This window comes from Phyllobates terribilis, unplaced genomic scaffold (genome assembly GCF_046119375.1).
Source record: "Phyllobates terribilis strain yellow unplaced genomic scaffold, ASM4611937v1 Scaffold_8__6_contigs__length_399053987, whole genome shotgun sequence".
Lineage (NCBI taxonomy): Eukaryota > Metazoa > Chordata > Amphibia > Anura > Dendrobatidae > Phyllobates > Phyllobates terribilis.
In genome coordinates, this window is record NW_027362768.1 from 311,633,625 (window position 1) to 311,650,462 (window position 16,838).

A 16,838-nucleotide genomic window follows, 5' to 3' on the forward strand; every position below is an offset into this window, starting at 1 on the left:
CTAAAGATCTACATATGTTTGCGAGATCGCTCATCTTTAAAAAACATTTTCATGATCACTCCTCTCATGTCATGTTCCCAACAGAGACCGAACAAGAAGCGTTGAGAACACTGGAGGGACTAGCCATCGAACATATCACCCCAGATGGCGGTAAGATCCCATCCACAATAAGACCTAAATCAAAAAAATTTCCCGCCCTATCTACATGTCCCAACGTTGACTTATTTGTGCAGATTGTGGCTAAAGATTTGGAAACAGCTACCAAAGGGATAATACATCACAACTTGAGCAGGGCGGAACGCCTCTCCCTAGACAGACTTCAACACCTGGAAGATGTGGTAATAAAACCATCTGATAAGGGCGGAAATATAGTTATCTGGCCCACCCATATGTATGAAGGGGAGGCTTTCCGCCAACTTGGGAATACCATTTGCTACAAGAAGTTAACTTATAACCCCTCTGGTAGCTTCCAATCCCAATTAAATAATTTACTATCACTTGCCAAGGACAATGGAGTGATAACCAAGGAACTTTTCCTGGCACTCCAGGTCAATGAACATATCGTCCCCACATTGTATCTCCTTCCGAAGGTACATAAAAACACCAAGGTACCACCGGGGAGACCTATCGTTTCGGGCATGGGTAATTATCTGGAAAATATCAACAAATTCATCGACGCGAAACTTCAACCAATGGTGGAATGTCTGCCATCATTTACGAAAGACACCAGCGATTTCCTCAAAAAGATAGATGGATTACATGTTGACGGTGACACACTGTTGGTCGCATGTGATGTGGAATCACTCTACACCAACATTAGACATAAGGATGGATTGAAAGCTGTTCAATTCTTTCTTCAGACCTCCAGTGTGTCTTCTGCTATGTCTACATTCATCCTACAACTATTGGACTTTGCTTTATCGCACAATTTCTTTATTTTTAAAGGGTCCTTCTACCTGCAGCTCCAGGGAACAGCAATGGGTGCTGCTTTTGCGCCCTCCTACGCCAATCTGTTCCTGGGGCTGTGGGAGAGGGACCTTTTCCTGTCGGACCATTTTTCGTCAATGGACCGTGTCCTTTTTTGGACGCGGTACATTGACGATATTTTTATGATCTGGCAGGGGACCAAAGACTCACTTGTTGACTTCATGTCTGAACTTAATAATAATGATCTTAACATCCACCTCACGTTTGAGGCGGACGCTTTTTCTATCAACTTTCTGGACGTGAATATCAAACGCGACATGAATGGGGCATTACAAACCGATATGTATCGCAAACCCACATCTGTCAACTCACTCCTACACGCCTCCTCAGCCCATCCCTCCTTTATGATTAACTCTATCCCGGTTGGTCAATTTTTGAGATTACGTAGGATCTGCTCGTCAGATACGGACTTTGAGAAACGTGCAGTTGAATTGAAGACACGCTTCCAGGAACGTGGCTATAGCCATAGGATGATTAAACGTGCCTATCACAGAGCTAGACATACACCACGCCACCAACTTCTATATTCCTCCAGACAAAGAACTGATAAAAATTGCGTTCGATTCATCACGACTCATAATGCCCATGCTGTCACTATGAGGCAATGTCTGGAAAAATCATGGCCAATCCTTCTGGCAGATCCAACCCTATCACTATACCTTCCGGAGAGACCCCAAATTACATTTCGGAGGTCAAGAAATCTTTACGACCAACTTGTCTCTAGTCACTATCAACCCGCACCTACGAAGACCTTTCTTGACAATCATCCTCTGACAGGTGGCTGCTCGCCATGTGGACGATGCGTGGCATGCCCTAATATTGAACGTTCAAATACTTTTTGTGACTCTACAGGGACGAAATCCTATAAAATCAATAAAAAGATTTCCTGTATTACTCGGGCTGTCATTTACTATGCCACCTGCCCGTGTTCTAAAATATATGTTGGGATGACATCCCGACAACTAAAGGTGCGGGTACGTGAACATATATTGGGCATCATCGCGGCTAGGGATGAAAAAGACATTACTATTTTGAAGACAATTCCAAAACATTTCAAACTATACCACGACTGTGACAGTACCAAATTTTTAGTTCGTGGCATCGATTCAATCCCACCTACTATCCGTGGGGGGAACATTAATCGTAATCTGGCCCAGCGGGAGACCAAATGGATTTGGACCTTAAATATGGTCCACCCACATGGTCTCAATGAGTATAATACATTTGCTCCATTTCTCTGACCACCCACTTGATATCAGGTTGCTTTTAATTTAACCTAATTGTCTTTTATGCAGCTAATATATATTTTTTATATCTTTTCTATATATATGGGTACATATACTTTTGTACCTAATTCGTAGACTATGCTACATACACACTTTAAATATTCTTTCTCCCTAATTATAACCGTTGACATATACTTATATTTATGTTTTATTCACTCTTTCTGCAGTATCTATTTCCCATACCTTCATTGATGTGGTACATGTCGTGGCGTGGTTGGCCCTTCCCTCTTTACACTCGTGGGCACTTGAAGGACCTAAATAACATCTATGAATCTTATCCACCCATTTTGGCCATCTTGGACTTTTTACCGGAGCGGACGTTATTCTTTATATCATATGTTTTAATTTATGCACATGCACTTCATATTCACCTTGTGTGGTTATTAGATATGTTGTGTATTTTACTTAAGATAAAAATAACTGACTCATACTGTATACTTTTTATCGTATTTTTCCATTATTATATTATTCTATTATCTATTTATTATATTTCTTATTATTTATTTCACTTTTTTCACTATTTTTTCTTCCACTACTATCTCCTTGCTTCACTTTTTACACTTGAGTCCTTATGATACTCACATCGTTTTTCACTCTCCTATCCTTTTCTTTATTTCCTCACTCATCTTTTCACATTGTATTATTTCACCATTGATATTTAATGTGGATGGTATGTGTCACCGCCGTGCTGCCGTGGATGCCCGCGGCCCCCGTACCTTTACGTGACCCCTCTGGCTGCGCGGTGCGGTGGTCCCGGCCGCCCTCGATCGCCCGGCGGCATACGTGCCATCCTATGTCCCCTCCCATCATTCTGGAGCTGGCGGTACGCGGCTCTGTTCTGGCGTCCTGCGTGGTCTCCATGCCGACCGCGTCTGTTGTATGTCCTGAGGTCTCTGGGTCACGTGCGCGCGCGTGTCTCGTGACTCCGGGTCATGTGACGCGGCTGTCATGGAGACGCGGGGACGCTCGGGCTCAGTCGCGTCACACCACGCCTCCTCCATGCTGATTGGCCTACCCATACACACCCTTCACACACCTCTCCATTCTCATTGGCTACGGTCTCCTTTTTAAACTTCCTGCTTCCTCGATATCTCCACCCCCTGACGAAGGCGCTCTGCCGAAACGCGCGTCGGGGTGGACGTTTGTCTGACGTGCGGGAGGCATCTATACCATTGTAAGTGACTCTTTCTCTCCATTACTTCATTGCACATATCTATTTATATTGGAGGATCATTTAACACAATTGCTTTACATTCTTGTTCACTTTTTCTGCTTTCCGTTTTTTCACTCTCTTCTTGAATCCTCATTGTATATTATTATGATATCCTTGCTATGGGTTTGGACTAATATACATATGTAATAATACTGTTCATTTTTTGCTGTCCTCCCTTTACATTACATATTATATATATGTTTGTATGATAACGATTTCTCTATACACATTATTTGTATTTTCTATTATTTATTCAAGTCACTATTCACTAGTCTATATAATTTATAAATATATTTTTTCCTCCACTTTTTAGTACTCATTATACCACCCCCCCCTCTATTTGTCGCCTCCCGCATGTATAATTTGTCATTACTTTATATCCAGACATTCGCCCCTGTTTTTAATATTTTTATTTTTTTGTTGTCATTACCTGTTCATTAATAAAAATTATTCATTATACCTTGATATTTGGGACTTTATGATCGGTCGTTCTCCCTCTTGTTTGCTATATGGTTTTTCCGATTGTCCCGTTACCCCTTATTTGTCCTCTACTCCGGATGGCGTAATACTATTCATTACAGATTATTGTAAATATATAAAATTATACTATTCACCACCGGAGGTATATCTTTGGTTCTCTTGTACTATATTATTATAACACACAAAAGGCACAGAGGACACAGTGCCCCTGCAAAGCGCAATGTCAAAAAGCATATTATAACATATCTCCAGGAATGGTGATGCTGTGAAGGTGCTTGCACTAAGGGCTTGTTCACACGCTGCGTTTTTGCAGCGGAAAGTGGCAGTTTACAACACAAAGTGAATGAGATTTCTGAAAATCTCATGCACATGCTGCTTAATTTTTTTCCTTGAATATCTGAAACAAAGTGTTTTTTTTCAAGTAGTCAGCAACATGTCAATTTTTTCAGCATTTTTTACCCATTCGAATGAATGGGAAAAATATACATGCAAAAACGCGGCAAAAAATGAGTGCATCTTTCGCAGTGTTTTTCCTGCAGAAAAATCGGTTGCAAACACTCAAAGTGCACACATACCCCAAAGTTCAACAATATAGCCGCATAGGGATGATATGCAGTTGAAACCAGAAGTTTGTCAAAAGATTAAAAGAAGTGACCTGACCATTTTTTCAGGCATTTTTCATTTGGAAGGCGCTCCATACTCTACAACAGAAATCAATTGGAAGAATAAGGCTATGTTCACAAGTTTCGTTTTTGCAGCATTTTTTTTTCCTGCAGGCAAAATCTGTTCTCTTAGCAGTAAAGAAGCTTCTTATAAAAAGCAGGTTTTGCTGCATTTTTTGCTGCATCTTTATCAGGTACATTTGATTTGTACACCTGATACCTGCGTTTTTTGCTGTGTTTTTGAATGTACCCACTGCTTTCTATTGGTGAAAAAAAACCAACAACAAAAACGCAACATGTGAACATAGCTTAACAAGACCTTTGGAAGACCCCCCCCCCTCCCCCCTCCCTGGGCATCTCAGAGTTTTTGCAAAGTAAATGACTGCAAAAAGATGCCCAAAGAACACTAAACACTAAGAAAATGCTACATCTGGAAGAAAAAAAGTCACAAAAGCTTTCTGGAAACAATAATAAAAAAAGCCTTCAGGTTTCCAAACCTCCAAAGAAAAAGAGTGATTTCTGAAGCATATTCCGCATGGTATTCCATAAATGGCGCAGTTTCAGGAAGAATAAAAATAATAAAAAAAAAAAAAATCTATTGCCATTTCTATTCTGATACAGATAGCACTTACACATCACGTCTTTTGGAAAAAATAATAATTAGTGGATAAAATTAAATTTATTTTTTCTCTAACTTATACACATTTCCATAGGCACTTTGTTATTTCTGCATTGCTGCTTTGCTCGGTCAGCCATAATAGCACATTGTCTACGGGAACAGCTTCACTTCAGCTTGTAAAATAGAAATCTGTTCCAAGGTTCAGCATTTTCTTTTCTTGAGAGGTTATTTGTTTTATAAATAAAAAGCCCCTTAACCAACAATTCTCCATTTACCAGGGCTGTCCACTGTTTAGCGGACTCTCCGAAAATAAATTGTCGGGACCTGAGCTGTATAAATGTGGTGACGGGTCGATAGGAGAATCTCTCTATTGTGATCCTGGGGCTATGCGCTGCGGAGGCTGCACTTCATGGGCAAATAAGCTGACAGCGGGCGTGAATTGTAATTATCAGACTGACATTTACATTACACCGATAATGCAAATATAATCCCCCTCACCTCTCCTCCTTGTTCTTGCAGATGCACTCCCCGATTATCTCTTTGATTTCGGGATCTGACACTTTCTCAAAGCTTGCTGGTTTCACACCCTGTGAAAAAGGCAGAAAGTGAAAAATTATTCTTATTTTAATTGTTCGTATAGCTCCATTAATTCTTCATCTTTACAGACATCATCATCCACGTCCCCATTGGGGATCACAATCTAGATTCCCTATCAGTATGTCTTTGGAGCGTGGGAAAAAACTCAGGCAAACACGTGGAGAACATACAAACTCCTTGTACATGATGTACTTGGTGGGATTTGAACCCAGGACCCCAGCGCTGCAAGGCTACAGTGCTAACCACTGAGCCAACATGCTGGCTCAGTGGTTAGCAATATATTTAATGTGTATTAACTAGGTTCTCAAAGTAATAATGACTTTAAACTCAGAATGTAAAGGAAATAGTCACATTGTAATACCACATTGGTTTTTCGTCCAAGATTCTGTCCGAATTAAATCCTTAATGTCACGGGTGTGTCAGGTGTGACAGACAGTCGCCCTGGAGCCGGCTGCAGAAGGTCATTGTGCTTGGCAATGCAGACGCCTTCTTGATTCCCTCATCTCTGTAATATAATTATTTCCTTCTTCCTTTAGGACCCAGCAGCGACCTCCACCTTCTGCTGCTGATTGACACACCCTTGCTGGGTCGTTAAATAGTCTGCTTCACCAGAGAGTCACCGGTGATAGTTTTATGTACCTCTGGGTAGGCTTGGAGCACTAGCAGCCGGCTAGTTTCTTCTCTGGTGCCCTTGGAGGACAGTTGGTGTTACTCCTCTGGTGTCTGCTCAAGCTAAGTGTATCCCCTTTGTTTGTCTACCTTGTTGTCTTTAGTTTGTCGTGGGGCTTGACTAGTGCTCACTCTGTCCCCTCCCTATCTAGGGCCAAGCTCTAGGGACATTCAGGGCTTAGGTTCCTGCTTGGCGATAGGTGTGGAACCTATATAGGGACGATAGGGTAGGCAGGGTGATATAAGATCTGCCTAGGGGTCTCCACTCCCCCTTTCCCTAGTGTTTGGGCTTCCTTCCCCTCTTCCCTTCGTGTTTCACTTAGTCTTTACCTCACCTTGCATGACACATAATAGGTGGTTAATGCTCCAATTATCCCATGCAGAGCCCCAAACCTTATGCATAAGGTCGGTTTCACTGTCAGTCTGGACTGGCTGCAGGTCCTATAACCCAATCTTAAAAGCCTCATATATGGCTCTGAGGCTGCAGAGTTCGGATCAGGAGTACCAAGGCTGGACCGGATGTTTCACTCCATACTCAGACGGTCTGATGTATGAAATTGACCTACAGTAACTACAGTGAAATTATAAAATTCTGCCAGCACTGGGGAGATTTTACTACATACTGTATATTATGGAGTTTGATGTATAAACAGTATGCATGAAGTAGGCACAGAAAACCCGATTCTAATGATGTATCACTTACTAGGCTTCGTGTTGTAGTTTTGAAAAAAAATTTATCTACTGCAGCTCTGCTAGTCTTCTCAGTGGTGAGCTCCTGCCATTTAGACTTCAATATTTTTAAGATCAAGCTATTCCCCCTTGTACCCCAACTACTGATAGGGAGTTTTCTGTCTATGTACAGTGTAGGCAGAAAAGGGTCAATCAATGGAGGAGGTAGGGTTATACTGAGCTCATCACTGAGAGGACTAGAGGAGCTGCAGCAGTTAAACAGTGAGGTTATTAAATCTACAGCAAGAAGCCCAGTAAGTGATACATCACTGGAATCAGGATCTCTGCCTCTATTTTTATGCAGTCATCAGATTAGGGAGGATAAACCTGGTGACACATTCTCTATTAAATAGCTCAGAATATTGGACCTATTAATCCTGAAGATAGTGTTTCAAAGGTAAGAATTTTCTGCAAGTCATTTTGCAGTTGCTGGCCAGAAAACCAGAAAAAAAAACAGAAAAGTTTATTTTTCAGTCATCAGGACTTTCTAGATCCATTTTATACACAGCAGGGATCTTATGGGAAAAAAAAAAAAACAAAGGAAAAAAAAAAACCAATAGCTTAATGATATTTTAACATGGAGTTAAAGGGCAGAATGTCCAATAGCTATACAAGTACAATACCAGTTATTGGGTTATATATTACATTACTCTTTCTAAAAAGCAGCTACAAGATTACATATTTTTCCCAATATGTGCAGGGTTTTATTGATCCGTGTTTTATTGATTGGACAGATCAGTGATGTGTTTTGTAAAATCAAAGCTGGAAAAAAAAACACCACTGATACCATCCTTTTCCTCAAATTATATTGCAAATCATATGGTTAACAACATAAGATACATACAACAATATATATAAAAATATGAACAGTGCCATTTATAACCCTAAAAAGTGACATCTTGAGAACTTCATTTGCCAATTCGGTAAATGTAAAGATCGGGAAGAAGAAAACTACTACTCCAAGTAAAGATCCTCCAACTGCTGAGAAGTTTCTGTACCATCACGGTGCCCAGATTTACCAAGGACTCATTACATTTAGATATTGTACAAGATAAAGCGAGATGTCAAATGTCAAGTACAGTCATCCTTTTTTTCTGTATTGCTGGCATCAATGGAAAAGGAACTAAGTACAGCAGATAAACATGGCTGCAGACAGGATGGATCTCTAGAATAGAACCCAAGTAAAATCCAAGTTGTGTTTCCAGAATATTTTTTTAAAGTTTATTGTAAGTGTTAAAATGTAGTCATTTTTCAGTTTAATTGCACACAGTTTTATAGCTGGAGATTAATAAACAGGCTGTGGAATCCAAATATGGCTTGTGTGATTTAGTACTGAGTGCAAAAGGGTGAACTGTACTAAATAAACTATTGGTGTAATTTGTGCTATACATCAAAAGTCGTTTACACATTAAAGCTCAGCAAGTTTGCCACATTAACCCAAACCCAATGGAAGATATTAAAGGGTGTCTATCAACTCCGAAATCGGTAGTTATACTTTTAGATTTAACTCTGGATAGTTCATGTTGATATACAAATGAGGTGTTTGGCGCCAAATGGCCAGAGCCAGGCAGTCTGCAGTGCCCTTCCTCCCACAGTTTGGTCGATTTGCTCCACCCCACTGCACTTACTGACATCGCTGAGCTAGCCGGTGAAAAATTCTGGCAAACCACATGGCCCAAGTCCACGGTAATTTGAGAACCTCATTTGTATATGAACTTAAAGAATGTTTTGTCCAAAACTATCTGGCAAATTTTTAAAACTAAAAAAAGTTTGGCTGCTCCTACAACGATCGGCATTTACTTTGATATAGATTTCAGAGTTAGCAGACTCCCTTAATTAAGTTATTAAATGAGACATCCTAAGATGGAGTAGCAAAAACCTAGCGACTGATTCCCTTTGAGAGCAGCTTAATGTAGGGGCAGAGACCCTCGATTCCTGCAATGCATCACTTATTGGACTCCTTGCTGAGTGACATCACTGGAATCAGGGTCTCTGTCTCTACATCATGCTGCTCTCCGATTAGGTGGCAAAAACTTGGTGACCGATTCCTCCTAAGATGACCAAACACCAAACTCCTCTTAGACAATAGGGGACAGAGGTTCGGGCAGTCGGATTTCCACAGCTAGATCAATTTGTTTTCAAGAAGATGTACAGAAATATCTGATACCAGAGGGGTCTAGGAATGATTTCTTCTCTTCTCTGTAGAGAGAGCACCAGCAGGTGTATTTTGGGGAAAATAGGGAGAGAAAGCAGTTGACCGAATGAGTGTTCTTTTGACTCCTATTTAAAGTGGGTTTTAATCAATCCCTCTTTTGTTCTTAATACAGATAAAAACTCTTGTATCCATCCGTAAAAACCAAGCACCCAATTATCACAATGCAAAACTGCTGCAAACATAAAAAAAAGCCCACGGGAAAACTTTTCCCGACATGTACTGTGCACTTTGGGGCTGCATTTCAGCAAAGGGAGTTGGGGATTTGGGCAGGATTAACGATGTCCTCAATGCTGAGACATACAGGCAGATACGGATCCATCATATAATACCATCAGGGAAGAGTCTGCTTGGCTCAATATTTATTCTGCAGAAGAAAAACGACTGGAGATGAGCGAACCCGAACTGTAAAGTGCCCAGTGCTGAACTCGGAACACGGACTTCTCCCCTAAGTCCCTTTTAGTGTTCAGAGCTCAAGGAGAACAGAGAGACAAAGATTCAAGTTCGGGTAGAGTTTTGGTACCCAAACCGAACTTTGGATAAAAGTTCAGATGAACATGACGAACCTGAACATCCACAAGCCCGCTCATCCCTAAAAACGACCCCAAAGATACAGACAATTCAATTAAAATCTATCTCCAGCTTAAAAACAAAGTAGTCCAGTAAGTCATGATATTGCTTCTACAGAGCGCTGACCTCAAATTCATCCAGTCTGTCTGGAATTGCAAGAGACTGAATGATCTGCAGAAACCACATCCACAGAAGATCTGTGGTTAGTTCTCCAAGATGTTTGGAACAACTTCCCAGCCAAGTTTCTTCAAAACCTGTGTGCAAGTGTATCTAGAAAGATTGACACTGGTTAAAAGGCAAAAGAGAGGGGGGTGTCACTAAATATTGATTTGATTCAGATTTCCCTTATGTTTATTCAAATTGCTTTTTGTTAAGTGATAAAAATAAACTATTAACGCTTCCATTCCTGAAAGCATTTTTACTTTGCAGCATTTTTCCACATCCGCTTAAAACTTTATATACAATACTGTATATATAGTTTAATCAATACTTAGTTGAAAGTTTTTTTTTAGCCCTACGTAAATACAGTTGAAACCAGAAATTTCCAAACACTATATAATAAGACACACATGCATGTTTTTGTCAATATCTCACAAGAAATCAACAAATGAAATAAGAATAAACCTTTCCCATTTTAGGTCAATTAGGATTACCATAATTTTTAATATTTGCCAAATGCCAGAATAATGAGAGAGAGAATGTTTTAAGGCATTTTTATTACTTACTGCAAAGTCAAAAGTTTCCATACATTTCATTAGTATTTGGTACCATTACCCTTAATTTGAATGACTTGGGTCAAACGTTTGGGATATCCTACCACAAGCTTTTCACAATAGTCAGTCGGAATTTGGGCCCATTCCTCCTGACAAAACTGGTGGAACTGATCCAGGTTTGCAGGTAGTCTTGCTCGCACCTGCCTTTTCAGCTTTGCCTATAAATTTTCAGTTTGCCAATTTGGGCTTTGTGATGGCCACTCCAAACATTGACTTTGTTATCCTTAAGCCACTTTGACCCGAAGCATACTGCCAAAATGGCAACATTGTCCATTTGTAAGACGCATTTCCGCCCAAGCTTTAACTTCCTGACTGATGTCTTGAGATATTATTTTACCAAGAGGGAATGACACATTACAAGACTACATTGAATAAATATAAATACATTTCTTGATTAAAATAGAACCTTTGTTGAGCACTCTTCCCCTCTTTTCTGTGATTAAAATAGAACAACAAATAAATGTATTTATATTTATTCAATGTAGTGTTGTAATGTGTCATTCCCTCTTGGTATAATAGTTCTTGGACACGCAACGTCAATATATTATCTTGTTTGTTTTTGATGTCTTGAGATGTAGCTTCAGTATTGCCACCTAATCTTCTTTTCTCATGATGCCATCTATTTTGTGAAGTGCACCAGTCCCTCCTGCAGCAAAACAACCCCACAACATGATGCTGCCACCCCCATGTTTCACAGTTGGGATGGTGTTCTTCGGCTTTCAAGCTTCTCCCTTTTTCCTCCAAACGTAACGATGGTCATTATGCCCAAAAAGTTCAATTTTAGTTTCATCAAACCACAGGACATGTTTCCAAAAATTAAGGTCATTGTTCCTGTGCACATTTGCAAACATTAATATGGCTTTTTTGTGTTTTTTTGGGGTTAATGGCTTCTTCCTGGAAGAGTGGCCTTTCAGCCCATGTTGATACAGTACTCGTTTCACTGTGGATATTGACACAATCTTAACCGCTTCCGCCATAATCTTCACAAGGTCTTTTGCTTTTGTCTTTGGGTTGATATAGACAGGTCGGAGCAAAGCATGTTCATCACCACAGAACCAGTCTCGTTCCTGAGCGGTATGATGGCTGGACATTCCCATCTTGTTTGTACTTGCGTATAATTGTTTGTACAGATGAAGGAGGCACCTTCAGGTATCCTGAAATTGTACCCAAGGATGAGCCAGACTTGTGCAAGTCCACAATTCTCTTCCTGATACTTGGGAAGTCTAAAGAAATCAACCATGATGCTACACAAAGAAGCAGTGTGTTTCAGGTGTGCATTAAAATACATCCACAGATGTGTCTTTAATTAACTCAGAATGTTGACAAGCTTCCAAACACATGACATCATCATATGGGCAGTCCAGAATAGTTTAAAGGCATAGTAATTTTACTTTATGTTAACTTTTGACTTTGCAGTAAGTTCACTGCGCATGCGTGGGGAGCAGAGGAGCATAGCGCGTCATAGCGCATGCGCAGTGAAGCTGTGTAGTTCGCAGCTGCACTGAGCATGCGCTATGACGCTCTATTCCCCGAACATGTGCAGTGAGGCTGTGTGATTACAAGCTTCACTGCGAATGCACTATGACGCGCTATGGTCCCCACGCATGTGCAGTGAAGCTGGTAATCACAAAGCCTCACTGCGCAGGCGGCCAAACATATAAAAGTGTGCCTGAGCCCCACAATATCAGCACTTGCTGGGAGCAGGATTCAAATACATGGGCGGCGCCAGCAGTGAGTAAATGTTGCGCCCGCCCATGACTGAATATGACAAGCACGCCCCTATGACTGAAAAGGCAGGTAGGATCTAAGTATATTAAACGTTAGAAAATCATTATAGCTGCACCAACTTTCATGAAAACAGCTGGTTAGTGATGCACATTGCATCACTAACAATGCTATGGGGGCAGTCTAGAGGGCAGATAGGACGTGACAGGTTCCCTTTAACCATATGCATCATCATGCTCTTCAGACTCCCTGCGGTATGATGGCTTGACATTCCCATCTTGTTTGTACTTGTGTATAATGTGTTTCAGGTGTGCATTAAAATACATCCACAGGTGTGTCTCTAATTAACTCAGATGTTGCCAAAAAAAAAAAACTATCAGAAGCTTCTAAACACATGACAACATCATATGGGCAGTCCAGAATTGCTTAAAGGCATAGTAATCTTAGTGTATGTAAAATTTTGACTTTGCAGTAAGTAATAAAAATGCCTTAAAACATTCTCTCCCTCTCTCATTATTCTGGCATTTGGCAAATATTAAAAATTATGGTAATCCCAATTGACCTAAAACGGGAAAGGTTTATTCTGATTTCATGTCAGATATTGAGAAAAACATGCATATCTGTCTATTTATATAATGTATGTAAACTTCTGGTTTCAAGTGTACATGAGCCTAAAAAACCTCCAACATTTTTTGTGCACGGATTATCTTTGCTTTCCAGCCCTGTATATCTAAATGATACATTTACTATTTTAACATCATATTTCATATAAAACCCCAAGACAAAAACATAATAAGCAAATACCCTACAGTAAATAAATAGCAATAGTGCATGAAAATAATATAGGGTACTTTGTTAACATAATTTTTGATAAAAAAAAAAAGTTAAAACCATCCCACTACGTCAAGTTGACCCTATTCGGGACGGTCTTAACATCTAGTATTAAAACTTTACCATATGTCAAATAACATAAATGTGAATAAGGGCCGAGCAGGAACAAAACCCAGACTAACGGACACTCAGCCATGGGGAGCTATATACTATATCTCATATGTAATAACTAAACAACCCAGCACAACTGGCTGGTTTTATACTCAATATTTTCTTCAAGATACAGTGATTCCAAATTCCCTGAAAGTGGGCGATTAAACCCAAAGTGCAGCATATAAATCAGATTATTTCAGCTAGATCCCGAATTCCCTTTTGACTCTCGAGGCAATTGCCAGTGACTCAGTGGAAAGTCCTGTACATCAGCAACGGAAACTCTTCACGCTTCATCAACCTGCAAATTGACCTTGATCAGTGCGCGGCTCAGATACACCAGCGCCACTGATCATTTGCAGATTGATCTTTATTTGTCCAACAGTTGAATGTAATCATTAGCTGGAGTCAGAAGGAGCACACAACATATGTTTCCAGTGATTAATGTGGGGACTTCTCAAAATGATTGGGATGTCTCAATCTAGCAGATAACATACTGTCAATGTCACATTGCCTCATGTACGAGATTGGATAGCAGTCAAATAAAAAAAAAAAAATCCAAGAAGTATTGGCGGCACATTGTACAGATGATAGAAGGGACATAAGGGAACAAAACTGATGGATCCTGCATTTTCTCAGGGGATGAATATCAGGAGAACCATTACCACCTAACAAGGGACTAAATGCAAGCACCATATGATCTAATCCATTACCAATGACCCTGCAGGTCAGAGTATTATCAAGGGAAAGAGAATCCATCCGAACCCCTCACTCACAAATTCTTGATACATCTGTGACCCTCCAGGAGAGCTTCAAGATCTATGTAACATACAGGCCATTCCAGATCATAAATAAAGACATCAGTCTTGGATTTTTACAGAGCATCATATAGTAATTACATGTCGAATTTGCAACCCAAACTTAAGAAATGGAAGCATTCTGAAAACCAGCACTTAGGAGATGACCACCTTATGTGTCCAAACCGGACAGGTGTTCGTGCACGGCATGAATAGTGCCATCATCAGGGTCTTCTATTATAAGATGCATTTACGCACTTGTGCAAAAGGCGCTGACATACAGTAGATGCGGATTATAAACCTACCAACTATTAATATAAGGCAAATTGCTCAGCGATTGATGCAGAATAAGACATTACTTGATTTATTTTTATATTTAGAACACTCTTTTTTGGTGGAATAAAAATAAGTAAATGTCCATCCAATTGCAACTTTATATTACAATTAAAGCGTACTTACGCTGGTCACTTTCCGGTATATCTGAGCAGCGTTCTGGCATTCGGAGTACGGATATTCTGAGGTAGCCATTTCTAACATGCACATTCCAAAAGCATAGACATCCACCGACTCATCATAATGTTCTTCGTACATTTCAGGTGCCATGAACTCCGGAGTTCCTGAAGGGAGAGAGATTACAATGTCCGAGAACCTTTACACTGAAACCAAAATTTACCAGTTAAAATTTTGGACACTCAAATCAAATTAGTTCATTAATATGGATATATATCTCCAGAGAAAACTTTGCCCGTCCAGAACTAAATGGCACAAAATATCCAAAAGTCATCCTTTCGGCTCTGATCACAATGTCACAGTAGCATTTTGGCTTTTACTATTATGGGATCCCTGATGGACGTTTTGTGACCAATTATAATCCACATAGAAGCCTGGATCTGATCCATCATAATTTGTTTTAAAAACAACCAAATCATTATAGTATTTTTTCCCCATTCACTTCCCCATTCAGGAGTTACCTGCGTGATCAGACGAGACGCTTTGGATGCAGCGAAAATACGCTGCGCCCAAAGCGCTGCTATAGCCTGATCGTGGGCACGTACCCTTAGTAGTGTGAAACTGACCTCAACATAGAAGCGGCTGGTAACCAGAAAGTAACCAACATCCCATTGAACTGAGACTGTTTTTTTTTGTTGTTTTTTGTTTTAAAATGAAAACGGTCCAAAAATTATCCCTTTTGCTCAATTGTGAGCATGCAGACCATTCTGCCAAAACGGTCAGCGAAACCAACAGTGGGTTAACTTCATCCAGTTGTGAACGAGAGAACTTTCACGCCCTTCACTTGCACGCTACTCATATGCTTACTGGAGGCAAAGGAGGCCAATTGTGGTCTACTTTCAGTAGTAACTGCTGCCTGAAAGGCTGGCACCAGTGGTGGTAGTGCTGCTTCTGCTAGCGGCTCATATTTTACGCCATGGTATGGGGTTGATTTTTAACACTACCATGTCTGGGGGCTTGTATGTGTTACCTCCTGCCATTTCATTTTTTTCTGTGCCATTTTGGTCTACCATAGCGGCTTTTAATTTGAACAGAAATCAGACGGTTTTTCATTGGTATGGTGTGCAGATTTTGGAATGAGGGGTTTTTTTTTCGGTGTGAAGCAGCCATTAGAACCAGGCAGCAGCTCTCTCGTAGCGAACTTTGCCGAGCGCTACCGTGCATGGAGGAGTCAAGAAAGATAACCATCGGCTCAACGACTGACTAAACCTTCATTTGGCTGCCAGCCATCTATTGTGCATGGGACCCTTTACAGCTTAATAGGAGAGCAATGACTGGTGTGGCATTTAAAGTCAATCCAACAAGAACCAACTATGGCGAACCAAAGATTCAAACAAAGTGGAGTGGTCCTCTGTGGGGGTTTTTTTTTCCTTATCAAGGGAAAGAAAATATTAATTTTGGCAAGTCTTAAAAATTTACATTATTACCAAATAATCTTATTTATTTTCTAATCTAGAAAGTCTTATTTTCCAGTCTCTTGTGCATTGACCGTAAGAGTAGAGACAATTTCAATTTTTACCATTTCAGAAAGTTTCATTTTGTTTTATTTTTAAAAGGGAACCTGGTCAGATGACTCATGCTGCCTAAACTACAGGCAGTATGAATCAGAGAACAATGCAGTGCACATCACATCAGAGATGACGGGAGCATCTGATGGCAGTGTGTATGGAGAAAAAAAATCCTCCTATCTATTGATCTCAAATAAAATTAGTCACAATTAGTGTTGAGCATTCCGATACTGAAATATCGGGTATCGGCCGATATTCGCGGTATCGGAGTTCCGATACTTTTAGAATATCGAATACCGGAATCGGAAGTTCCCATAATGTCTGCGCTCTGCAGTGTCTCTGAAGGATGACAAGCTGGATGGCAGCGCTCAGCTTACTGTACTTGTCATTTAGTGTTAAAAGATTTATTAAAAAAAACAATAGTGTTTTCATGCACCGTCTCTTTAAAAAAGTCGGCCGGCAATTCATTAGTGGCATACACCGGTACCCGACAATTTACAACACAAAGAATAGAGCATCA

At 40.3% G+C, this 16,838-nt stretch overlaps 1 protein-coding gene across 8 annotated transcripts in view; it reads right to left on the reverse strand.

Annotated features, from left to right (window-relative positions):
- WNK2 (WNK lysine deficient protein kinase 2) overlaps positions 1-16,838 on the reverse strand; it is a 186,620-nt gene that overhangs the window by 89,185 nt on the left and 80,597 nt on the right. For all 8 annotated transcript variants that reach the window (XM_073644543.1, XM_073644546.1, XM_073644545.1 and 5 more), the window contains exons 5-6: positions 14,760-14,917; positions 5,746-5,834 (exon numbers count right to left, since the gene is read on the reverse strand). In XM_073644543.1, coding sequence (XP_073500644.1) covers positions 5,746-5,834; positions 14,760-14,917 — 247 coding nt within the window. The remainder of the gene's footprint in view (positions 1-5,745; positions 5,835-14,759; positions 14,918-16,838) is intronic.